General features: G+C 42.3%; 1 protein-coding gene across 2 annotated transcripts in view; it reads right to left on the reverse strand.

Annotated features, from left to right (window-relative positions):
• The window catches only part of RABGAP1 (RAB GTPase activating protein 1), a 4,144,188-nt gene that overhangs the window by 1,448,680 nt on the left and 2,682,092 nt on the right, over positions 1-13,416 (reverse strand). For both annotated transcript variants that reach the window (XM_044058459.1, XM_044058460.1), the window contains one exon: positions 493-636. In XM_044058459.1, coding sequence (XP_043914394.1) covers positions 493-636 — 144 coding nt within the window. The remainder of the gene's footprint in view (positions 1-492; positions 637-13,416) is intronic.

Here is a 13,416-nt window from a genome sequence, read left to right on the forward strand (position 1 = left end):
GCACAAGGTTTGAATCAAACTCTGTACCTTGTATATATGTGAAAACCTTAAACATTATGCCAAATACACTCACCTTAATTCATTTAATCATTTAATGTCATTACAAATTAAGTTTTTAAATAGCTCACTCCGGCTTGCTATGGCAATTTGAAAGTGATATGCAAAGGCTTAATATGTCAACTGAAACATCCTTAGCATGAGATCACTTAGTTTCACACTTCTAAACAACTCATGAACACTATCAAATGCGATATGGAAGATATTTCCAAGATAATGTCACAAGTCCAGCTAACCACTCAAGTAATATTAAAACCCTTACAAAACAGGACCAATTTGCAAACATTTTCATAGCATTCCTGGTGACATTTTCTTTAGAAAGGATAGTGGATGCTGCTTAAGAAAAATTTCTTTTGAGAAGTAGAAAAGTATTAGGACAGAATAAAATGGCAAGCTGCAAAAACATTTTACTGTAAAGCTGATTATTATACGTACCTCACATAAGAGCAGGTCGATGATATGGAAGACCATGTAAAGAGGGAATTTTGCAGTGAACAGAGTAAGAAACCACTGGGAGGCATACATGTGGGCTTCAAGATTGATGTTCAAGAAATGAGTGTATAGGTCAGGAATATACTCCTAAAATGTAAATAAATGACAGAAAATATTTAATCACTTCCTTAGTGACACTACTCTATTCTTAGTACTTGAGTTCATATAATTTTCTAATGCATGCCAAGTTAAATTTATTTATACAATTTTACTTTACATATTTCATATAAACACAGTTTCTAAGGACATTTGCTGAGTTCTTTTGAACAACTAACCATACCACTACATCTTCAAGATATGCTACAGCTGTAGGTTGCATTAATATGGACTGCCACATGAATGTTTATATGACTAGCCAGGACACAGTTCTTCAGCAATCATTCAGCACGAATCAACTTCATGCTTGTGTCAGGTAACACGTTAGGAAATATGGGCAATGTCTTCATCCTTTTTCCTGTGCTTTACCTGCATACCACATGAATGGAAGAAAGAGTTAAGGAGATACATTAAAGAAATAAAGTTTTACCAGTCCTGTCTTCTCTCTTACCCTTTATATACAAAATCAACACGCTTGCACTCCACTTTAGTGATTAATGCTCCATTACATTATCTTTAACTGCAGGCAAACTGAGACTCACAACTAAAGTAAATCATCTTCAGGCCCAAACCTCAAGACATCATTTCATTAATACATCCAGGAAATCCTTCCAGTCAGTAACAACCCAGATTCTGTAGACACATCACTCACTAATAAAATATTACAACTCCAAAACACACTTCTCCAAAGTTACCAGACACCTTTAAACACTTAAAACAAATGTTTGCCTCCAAAACTTAATCCCTCTACAGACTCTGGGTTAAAGCATGGTCTTCCTGAAAACAAAAAGCATCTTCAGGTAGTTGCCAAGTCATACAACTTAAGAATGCTAGTTAAAAAGTCTAGTACAAGGCATAAGGCTAACTTTCTCCAGCACCAACAACACACCCTCAAAAACAACCCAAATCAGCTCTGGAACCTCATCAGTAGCATTACAGGATGATGAAAAAAAAACTGACACTCAAACACTGTTTCCATGCAATCAGGCCCATAAGTAGCACATGACTTCTTAAAAGAATTCTCCTCACTCCCCTTACTGCTCTATTCTAATTAAATTCACCACAAAGGATATCCTAAAAGCCATGGAACAAACACATTTAGATGCTCCTCCCACTTCAGATAACCTACTTCCTTGGTTCATGATTCTCTTTAAACACTGCTTGACATCATCACTCATCCACCTATAAAATCTATGTATCACACACACTATGGCCACTATATGGAATACGGCTATTATTAAAGCACTACCGAAGATCCTTTAAAACAAGAGAAATGAGAGACTTAAGACCAATCTCTTATCCTTTCCAGACTATAAAAAATCCTGGAAAAACTCATCTTCACTCAACTCACAAACTACGTTAAAAATACAGCACTCTCTCTTCACACCAACTAGGGTTTTGGTTTGTACGATGTACCACGGCCGATATTTATACACTAACCCATGATATTATAAGGAGCATCAATAAAGGCCACTTTACTGGCATAGTCTTTATAGACCTAAACAAAGTCTTTGATCCAATACACCATTCATTATTCCTTCCTCCTTAGGTTAGCCATAGCCAAGACTGCCTCTCCTGGTTCCCAATTTCCTTGGAGATAAGCAAATTAAACTACAAATAAGGAACTTGCCCCTCTTATCTTTGCCCCTCTAGGTAAAGGAGTACCACAAGGATTGGCACTCGCATATCCCTCCTACTTTCACTATTAATTAACTCTTTCCCACCTCAACTACCTCAAAACCCCCATCATATTCAGAATGATATAGTATTCTACTGATTCTACGTCACAATTAAAAAGCAACTTGAAGACCCAATTGATATCTATAGTTCTCACACAACCTTACACTGATCACAAAAATAAATAAATAAATAAAAGCATTATCTTCAGCACAGTCCCACAAAACAGGACAATAAGGCATAACCTCAAAGATAACTAGAAACTACTTCATACTTCAAATACCTTAGCATCTGGATGGACCAGTCCCTGAACTTTCAATTTTACATCACCATTACTAAATCTAAAACTACCACCATAGTTTTCTGGGCCAAAAATAAAACACTTCCTGCCATTTGAAGGTAGACAAGCAAGTGCAAAAGGAGTTCTTCTACCACAGCTAGAATACAGACTGCATACTATTGGAAAAAAGCTGAAAGGAATACTATTCAACTCTATAAACCCTAACCAAAAAATATGTATATTTAACCACATTAGCCCCCTAAAGAGACCACTACTCAATCCTGATTAAAGAAAAATGTCTTTCCACAAAAGAAAGATGCACACTCCTCCTATCCTGTCTAATTCACAACTTCTTAAACCAAAGTCACCTTCATTTTCTTCTCCAGCGGACTCTCTCAAAGAACCACATCCTACAATTTTAGATCACAATCCTCTCTCTTCCTCTCCACTTCACCTAACACAGGTACTCAGTAATGGCACCTCAGAAATGGGCATCACTCCTTGCCAGCATAAGACAACATATCATTCCCATATTTGGGATATCAGCTCTTAAGATATTTTTTATATACAAGATCTACTTATAAATGCTCTTCAAGGCATTTCTTAATTCCATAATTCCTCTATGCTCACACTGCCCCTGCCTCCTTATGTTCACCTCAGAACTTGACAGTAAAACATCCATGCTACATTAAAGCCTATGCATCTCCTCCCTCTCTATCCTTTATCCTCCTCCTTCACTCTATCACTCCACTACTTCCCAATCTTCACAGCCTCCACCACATTCTGTCTTCACTAGCTGTTCTACCTGTTGTCAAGGTTCCACCTTATCATCCTAATGCTACAGCCTAGACTGATGGACAATAACTCTGTAAAGCAGGATTGTGTGTACCATTAGGGTTGCCAGCTTTTCATATAAAAAATTCTGGACATGTACATGAAAACAAAATGCGTGTAATTTCGGTACCTCTGCCCATGCAGCCATTCCAGTGTCCCATTAATTGGCTATATCTCCATTTCTCCCCAGTTGCCATAACACTGTTCAAAACTCTCAATGTGCATACTGTTTTCTGCTTTACTTCTACAATGATTACAGACATTTGGATTTAATTTAAAACTTGTACTTCAAATTTTATAGAAAATACACTGATAGACATTTGCTAAATAAAGCAATACAGTCTCACAATGAAAACACTTAGCATTTAAACTTTTCTGCCTTTGAAACTCACATTCACTGAAACAGCATTGAAACCCACATTCAAAGAAAATGCATCTGGCTAGTGGTGGATTAAGTTTACCTTTGGGCTGTTTTCAAATCATACATCCCTTGCACACACTTTTAGGACCCTGCAAAGTTCGATTCACCTTCCTGATTGTATTAAATTATTTATTTGACATTTGTTAACTGGGTTAGTCTGACTGGGCAAGGTGCCCTTTTTCAGCCGAGACCCAAAGAGAAAAACTCAAGATGTAATGAAACTATAATAAAAAAAAAACATACAAATATAAGGTTAAGCTGGTAACGAAAGCTAGATATTTACATGGAAGGCCAACAGCAAATTATAATATATAATAATTTAATCATATCCCTTGTATAATCCAGCACCACTTGCTAGAGCATGTTTTAAATTTATTGTTTTGAACATTTTTCCAGTAGGCAATGAAATAAAACATATGAACCAATAACGGCAAAACAACCCAATTCAGAAAATTCCAACCATAAAAGGCCACTCAGACTTCTGTCATTACAATTCACCAATATTAGTCAATATGTACAATCTCTGCAGAAGTAAGTCATCTGAATAACTACACACTAAAGAGATCTGTAACTAATGAAAAGGTTGCTGCTAGCAAACAACTTTATATTTCAGTGTTTCATCTACAAATTCAGTAATTGATGAATAAATTGCCTATGTTGCATCAAAAAATGGTAAGCTTATAATACTGCAATAGGGAATGGGTGGCAAACTGTAAACAGGTTCATTGTTACTAGGCATCTCATCCAAAGGAGGACATACTCAGGACTGCAGCACCCCACCCCCTTAAAATACAACACAGCATCAACAATCCCTCTACATGCTGTGGAATACTACTTCCCTACAAGAGTTCAAGTCAGCCCAAGACATACATTATCCAAAACTGTATACAGCTGGTTTAACTACACTTTCAGTTGTCTATGTACCTCAAAGTTACAAAAAATGCTCACAAGCCTACAGCTTGTTTAACTACATTCTCTACACTTTAGTACAGTCTGTGTCACACAGTCAGATAAGTACAGGTATGCTGAACAGTGTATGTAGACTTTACTGCTCCACTGTCAATACATTATGTATTATACTAACATACTGTGTGTCTTACAGAACTTCTGTATAGTTCAGCTACGTAATGTACTTCTTCCTAACTGAATGCACTCTGTTTAATTGTCAGCTTCTTAACAGAATCTATTATGATCCACTTCCCTTTACTATTATTTACTATACTATCATGAACATAGGTTAAAGCTCAAACCAACAGCAGACATAAGTTTATTTTCCTGAACAAATATATTAATTCTGTTATATAGTTGTCTGCTTTTTCATATATTTCATTTCACAATTTCAGTGCTGCACTCTGTAGGTTTAATGTATATTCCTACCAGAGACTACTATTTTTTTTTTCAAATAAGCACACTGACAACAGCTTTTGCAAAACCCAATAATCTTAACAAAAATATATATTTTAGAATATATTTTAATCTGTCAATTTAAGCACATATTCACAATCTGCGTTATTGTTTGAACAGAAGCTTCCTTCAAGTTACTGACATCTGAAGATACTATTCCTAATATGCCTCAAACCTAGATCTCCCAAATATTTTCTATCCAGCTGAGGTAAAATTACTTTGTAGTACATGGAATGATTATGCTTTAAAATGTGGGAAAATGTAAGCTTGTCATGCACTTCTCTAATGCCACAGAAATACACAGCTACTTTTCTGAGTTATTATGGTCTAGTTTTGTGCTACAGTGCACACAGCAGCCATTATAAAACAGATATGAGAAGTTGTAATACCTTTAAAAGCTGTGACAAGCTTCACAGTTCACATTCGTACCACTTACTCATGTGTGTTAACTTTAACCCTGCTGCTGCGACCCCTAACATCAACCATACACATAACCTTATGGAAAAAAACTTTCCCCAACAGTACCACTACACATATAACAAGACAGTACAGTGAGAAGCCAGATGTTGAGGCATGGAGGTGCTGGAGACTCCCTTACTCCATATTAAACAATAACAAATATATGGACAAAACTGTTAGGAGAATGCAGGTTCAGCTGTCACAACAGTACTGTTTGTCCATCATAATATTATGGAAATCAACAGGCCATACATCTAACTCAGCCCCTTCTTGCATTCAGACGCCTATGTAAATGCACTACAGAAGAACAAAATACTTGCATTCCTCTCTGATGTATCATTTTCAAAGCATAAATTTGCTTAATCCCATACGCTGACTGACATTCATCACTGTTGCCAATGCAAATCATCAAAAGGGTTATATTTCGACTCAGACTGACGTACATAATATTTCCACCAATCTGAAAGTGGTTTTCAAGTAAAATATAAATGAATGTTACAATGTCTTTCCTGTATAAAGTATTCTTACACTATAAAGATGACTGATCGGCTACTGCCTGAATTTTGTATAAGACATTAAATCTCTCAGAATCGTGTCATTTACTGAAGTATTTAAATAAAAAATAAAACTTTCAGACAGAAACACTTGCTATTACTAATTCTGACTTTGCAACAACTAAGCCATGGTATGTCGGGATATAAACTGCATTCCCACTCCGAACAATAGCCATATGGTTATACCCATCTTTTTTGTTTATTTTTTGGTAAGTAACCCTGATTTCTTGAAACATGGCAGCCAAGATTTAACTCAGTTGAGTTTGACTATTCTAATTACATAGACCTAGAGTGGAAAACTAATCTAAGCACATTACACACTTAGGAAAGATGATATGGAACTGACAGACAGGGTCTTAGTCAAGGTCTGCCTGAGCCCCTGAAGATGCAAAATGACAATTTGGAAAAGGGAAGGAGATAAGGATGTTGAACTGGGCAAAAATGAAGCAACATGGATCTACTGCTTTGGTAAGTACATAACTTTTGTATCCGATGTTGTCTATTTTCATCCTATTCAAAGTTTAGGACAGATTCCCAAGCTGTCTAAAAGGGGTCTGGGTGGACTCAAGGAAGGACATTCCTGAGAATGACAGAGGCAAAGGATGCGCAAGCTCCACGTTGCACATCAAGTTTATTAGGAGGTACAAAAGTGTGAGCTGTTAACCAAGTTGCTGCTGTACATGTCACTGATAGGGACTCTTTTTGCAAATGCTGTCAAGGTTGCCATTGCTCTGGTGGAGTGAGCCTCAGACTTTGAATGCAAAGGCGACCCTTGTGTTTTACAAACAAAAGACATGCAATCTGCCACACACATAGAAAGTGTGACATCTGATACATGTTGTCCCAGTTTTATTTTGGAAAAGCAGAAAAATCGCTGGTCTGATTGATGTCTTTGGTATGATGAAAGTAAGAGAGTTATGTATTTACCATAACTTGGAATCTGTGCTATCCGGTGTCATTATGCATCACAGATAGGTTTTGCATTCAATCTCGGATCCGAGCCGGCAACTGAAGGTCAGATCTAGAGCTCAAGCTCCTCCCCTTCCCATAATCCTTTGCTGACCTACGACCCTCAGACAGAATTTGCTGGAGAGAGAAAACAAAGCAGTCTGGACAGCATATAACACTAGAAAATCCTTAAAGGAAAACATCCCTCCACACTTACCAGATCCCCAGAAGGAAGGGGGATGGAGGGTGGGAATGTGATGAATAATGACACTTGATAGCACAGATTCCAAGTTATGGTAGGTACATAACTCTTTATCTGATGCTATATGTGTCATTATTGATCACGGATGGGTCAGAGTCCCCAGATACTATGATCCCTGGGAGGCCTCAGGGAAGGATATGCCGGAGCACAGAGGTACCAAAGGAAGCCCTGTTCTTAGACATCAAATTCAACTTATAATGTGCAATAAAGGTGTGGGAATTGGACCATGTCGCAGCAGCGTAAATCTCATCCAATGAAATCTTAGCCAAAAAGGCAGAAGTAGCAGCCACAGACCTAACAGAGTGACCTTTAACTGGTCTGGAAAGTTCCATCTGTCTGCTGTCATAAATGAAGAAAATACAGCTGGTGATCCAATGGGAAATGGATACCTTGGTAACTGCCAGACTTTTTCTGGCCTGAGAGAAGGCTACAAAGAGCTGATCTGACTTTTGAAATTCTTCAGTTCTCAAGATAAAAATGCAGTTGTCTATGGACGTCCAAACAATGCAACATATATTCCCCTTTATTAGAGAAATTAGGGAAAAACACAGGAAGCTGAATAGATTAGATTGGCCTCTGAAGCTATCTTACGAATGAACAAAGGATTAGTCTTGAGAGATACCCTATCCTTGTGGAAGACCATAAAAGGGGCTTAATGCCAAAAGCCTTCAACTCAGAAAATCTCTTGGCAGAAGTAATAGCCACCAAGAAGGCTGTCTTCCAGGACTGGAATTTGACATCACAAGATGCTGCAGGCTCAAAGGGCCTTTGTGTCAAAGACTGCAACACAATAAGATCCCATGGTGGGGAGGGAACTTTGATAGGAGGTCTAAGGAGAAATATCCCTTTGAGAAAGGCCTTACACAGTCTGGAAGAAAAGGTGGGACCTGCATTCACATGGAAATTTAAGATGGCTACCAACTGGAGTTTAACTGTGGAGAAACTAGCCCCTTCCTGAAACAGAGAAACCAAAAACAAAAGAATGTCAGGAATAGGGGCTGAAAAATTATCTAGATTTCGTTGTCTGGCCCAAATTGAGAACCTTTTCCACTTGCCTTCTTGGCAGACAGTTTTTGAAAAGCTAGGATATTACTCTCCACCAGAGAGGAAAGCTTGGACTGGGAAAGGATCACTGTAATTGGAGGAACAATGCGGTTAGAGGAAGAGATGGAAGGTCAAGAAGAGGAAGCCCCCAAGGGTGGGAATTGAGATCCGGGGTGGGATCCAATATCCAGAGAAGATACTTCAGATGAGACCAAAGCAAGGAGAACCATGCCTGATGAAGCCAAAAGGGGGCAATGAGGATGAGAGTCGTCTTAAGGTGACGGGCTTTCTTTAAAACTTTGAGAATGAGGGGAGTTGGGGGGTAGAAGCCCCAACAGCCAGGTGTGAACTAGAGCATCCCTGGGAAACTCCCCTGAGGGGGGGGGATAAGGGTAAACTAATTGCTGCATTTGTGGTTGACAGGGGAGGCAAACAGATTGCAGCAAGGAAGACCCCAACAGTTGAATATCCGATATGCCACTGACACGAGTCAGGGACCACTTGCAAGGACTCAAGATAGACCTGCTGAGTTTGTCGGCTAACACACTGGAACTTCCAGGGATGTGCATTGTAAGACGAAAGCATCTGGAGGACACTGACCATTCCCGCACTCTCATGGCCTCTCTGCACAGAGAATAAGCCATGTTACCCCCTTCTTGTTGATGTACCAGACCACTGCCATGTTGTCCATTTAAACTGCTATAGTCCAAGAGGGAGACACTGCTGAAAGGCTTGCAACGTTAGAAGGAAAGCTCTCATCTCCAGGACATTTATGTGCAATTTAGTCTCTACAGGGAACATGTCTTAACCATCCTTCCCCAAAAATGCCCCCCCACCCACCCACCCCAACAGGGAGGCATCCTCGGTCACCATGGTCTTGGGTTGGGGAAGACAAAAGGGTCTGCCAAGGATAAGATCCTGAGTTTGAAGCCACCAAGCAAGGTAGTTTCTACACACCTGAGAGATTGTAATGGTCATGGACATGGGGTAAACCCTAAGCAGACCACTGCATCGCCAGGGTCCACTGCAGGACCCGCATGTGATATCTGGCAAGAGGCACTAGCTGGATAGCATCCACCACTGAACCTAGCACCAGTAAGATTAATTGGGCTGTGGGATGACAGAGAATCAGCAACTGATGGACCTGGTCCTGAATGATTTGAACTCTGTGGGGAGGGAGTGCTGCAGTCTCTGACACCATGTCTAGAAAAACCCTAGGCTCTGACATGGGGAAAGATTTGACTTGGAGAGGTTGACTGTGATGCCGAGATCGTAAAAGAGGTGAAGGGTACAGTCAGAGGCCATAGACAGTTGATGCCTCATGGGGACTGTGAGGAGCTAATCGTCCAGGTACAGAAAGACCTGGAATCCTTGCAGTCAGAGATGAGCTGCCACCACTGCCATGCATTTAGTAAACACCCAGGGGGCTGTGGAGAGTCCAAAGGACAGGGCACTGAACTCGTACTGATTGGCCCCTAACCCGAAAGAGCAGGAAACTCCTCGAGTGTCTGTCAATTTTGATTTGAAAGTACATGTCCTTGACATTCACTGAGCACATCCAATCATCCTTCACAGAAGAGGCAGAATGGACTGTACAGTGACCATCTGGAACTTGGATGTCTTGACTAATGGGTTCAACTTGCTGAGGTCCAAAATGGAACGCAGGTCCCCGGTCTTTTTCAGCACCAAAAAGAAGTAAGAGTAAGTTCTGGACCCTTGTTGTCCTGTTGGGACTTCTTGGATGGCTCTTTGGTGGGGCAGAATATCTGGGAAAGTTTTTGGAGGGGGCTGAAAAAAAGAGTATGAAATAACTCCTGGAAATGATCGTTAACACCCACTGATATGAGGTGGTATTCGTCCAGGCTAGTGGATGAAGGGACAGTCATCTCCCAACTGCCTCCAGGGCAGGACAGCTGGGCAGTGCTTCAGGAGCACTGAGTGGGCTTCTACGAGGAGGACTCCTGGGATCCCTGGTTCTGTGGAGCCCCTCTGCCTCTGGGGTGACATCTTTCAATGAATCCCCTACCCTGGCCCGCAGAAGAGGATTCCTGTGGAGCATCCTGGAAGGGGGTCCGAGTCCTGCAGAACAAAATTTTCTTACTGCCCCTCTAATTCTTGGAAAAGGATTGTTGGGAAGTACAGAACTTGATCACCACCACAGACCGTGTCTTCTCCATTTGCCTGCTGTAGGTCAATGCCTCTTTTACGGAGGGACCAAACATGGCAGACCCGTCAAAGGGGTGTTAGTAAAAGATGTCTTAAAGGGTTCCACAAACCTGCAAAGGCAAAGCCACGTGTGCTATCTTAATGGCAATGTCTGTGCCCAATGCTTGAGAAGTGGCCTCTGATGCATTGGCGATCAACCTCATCGAAGCATTAGCCAGAGAAGTTAAGAGACAAATTTAAGACTTTCGGGAGGCAGCAACTCTGAAAGGGAGGTGGTGAGTTCCAAAACCAAGTGCCTCTGAAGCTGGGTAAAATGTGCCATGTAGTTGGTTGCTCTCAGTCTGAATGTAGCTGAAGCAAACACGTGCTTCCTAAAGTGGTTAACTGCCCGAGACTCCCTGTTCGGGGGATGGACTGTGGTGCTCTGTTGAGTGACTTCTTTCTTCGTTGCTGCAACCACCACGATGGCATCAACGGGGACACCCTTACTCCAAAAAGTTTTATGCTTTGGGGGACTAAGAAATTTGTACGACTTTGGGAACTGGTTCCACTGTGTCCAGCTCCTTCCACACCCTGTCAGCCATAAGTTCTACGAGCTCAACAGAAGAGGGGGATACCCAGGTAGAAGATGGGCCTGTCACGAAGGCATTCAGGATCACAGACTCCTCTGAAGACGGGGTGGGGGGAAGACCAACTGCCTCTTTGCTTTAGAATCTTGAGGATGCCCTCAAAGAACACTTCCTCAGACAGAAGTCTAGGGGGACCAGTCTCTCTCGTCAAAATCTGTGTCTTCAGTGAGGGACTCTCTAGGGGAGACCAAGTGCCTCCTCTTGCACATCTTTTTCCAAGGGGGCACCTCCACAGTGGGCTCTGGGGAGGACCCGGAAAAGGCGGGGACCCCGAGTGGGGTAATGCCTGTCTGAAGGTGCTTGTAGGAAAGCTGAGCCTGGAAGGATGATGAGGGCTCACCCCACGAAGTTGAGAGGGGCTGGGGAGGATCTAGAGATGGAGAGGGAACTGCCCAGCCGGAGAAGATCCTTTCTATTGCCCGGAAGACTGACAGACTGGATGAGGCCCGCTTCTCCTCTCGCATGGCTGCAGCTGCCCAGGAAGGATGGAGAGATCCATCTGCAGCGCCGATGTCTCCTGACAATATCAGCCCAGAGCTGGCCAGTGTGGAAGCTCCCAAGGGGAGGGAAGGGCCCAAAAACTCTGGGCTTGGCTCACACCCCCGCCCCAGAAACTAGCACAGACCTCACGGGGCCAAGGAGCAGCCAGTTCTGAGGGCAGCTGAACAGAGCCCACAAGGGACCCTGATGGTGTTGGAAAGGGAGGGATACCAGACACTGTTGGCCTCTCACAGGGAATGCTCTGATCCTGGTGATCCAATCCCGGGTGGGTCAGACAAGGAGAGAGAAGTCCCGTGAATGGGTAAGATCCCCCAGGCAACTGAGCAGGGGATGGTAACAAGCCCCAACTTGTTTTGGCCCTTGAGAAAACTCATCATTCTATCCACATATGTGGGAACAGACTTCTGGAAGACATGGAGGATACAGAAGAATGTCCCAGCCTGGACGGAGACCCTGACATCATTGCAATCCCGGGAAGGAGACTGACTCCTATCCCTTGGATCCAAACTCCTGGACCTTGAGGGAGAGCTGTCAATGATTATCAGATCCGATATATCCTTCGGATCCAAAGAACTGCATGGATCCAATGGTTTGGTAGGTGTTGAAGACGGATCCGAGAGACAGGCCGGATCTGAAGGCAGCTTGCGCTGAAATGGATCAGAGGGCCTCTGAGGCTCCAAGGCCTCAGATTCGACAGACTGATCTGAGGTGCTCGGAGAAGACGACCCCCAGATCCAAAGCCAAGGAGGCTGGGCTCGAATCCACGGATCTGAGATCCGAGAGCCTCGGCTTTTTTGAAGGGGAATCCCTCGAGGAAGAAGAGGTGGTCTTCCTTTTGGGATCCACTACGGGCTTAGAGTGACAGCCGGAGGCTAGAGGACCCCCCTTAGCAAGTTCCTTTAATAAGAGTTTATTCCTGTGATCCATGAAAGCCCAGGGGTTGAATGTGACACAAATGACACATTCAACCTTCAGGTCACTCTCTACAAGGCAATAAATGCACTCCTTGTGCAAGCTGAAATGGGGCATTTTCTGATTGCACAAGGAGCATCTTTTAAAGCCCAAAGGCTTCTCAGACATCTTAGAAATAAAGTACACACACACACACCTGAACAATACCCACACTCTGTAAGGGGAGGGGAGATAGAAGAACTACCTTACTGGCAAGGAAGGGTGCTAAGAGGGACAGCTGAAGTAAAAAAGACCCTGAGGGAGAAACACTACAGAAGGCCCAGGAAGAAAAGGCAGGAACCCAAGAAAAAGGACTTAGAAAAGCTACAAGGAGGGGAGGAAGATCAAACTAACTAGGCTGAAGGAAAGAGAACACTAAAGTTACAATAATGGAAAGAAACTAGAAAGAAAAAAGGCAAATTACACAACTGAAGTGAAGTCGCTTGAGCTGTAGGATACTTGTCTAAGCATTTCTGCGACAAACGAGATCTGAGGGTCATAGGGCAGCAAGGGATTATGGGAAGGGGAGGAGCTTGAGCTCTGAATCTGTCCTTCAGTTACCAGTTCAGATCCGAGGTCAGATCCAAGACGTATCCATGATGAATAATGACACGGACAGCATCAGATATCTACGCTATCTG

This window comes from Protopterus annectens, chromosome 16.part0 (assembly GCF_019279795.1).
Source record: "Protopterus annectens isolate FY-2018-M chromosome 16.part0, PAN1.0, whole genome shotgun sequence".
Taxonomy (NCBI): Eukaryota; Metazoa; Chordata; order Ceratodontiformes; family Protopteridae; genus Protopterus; species Protopterus annectens.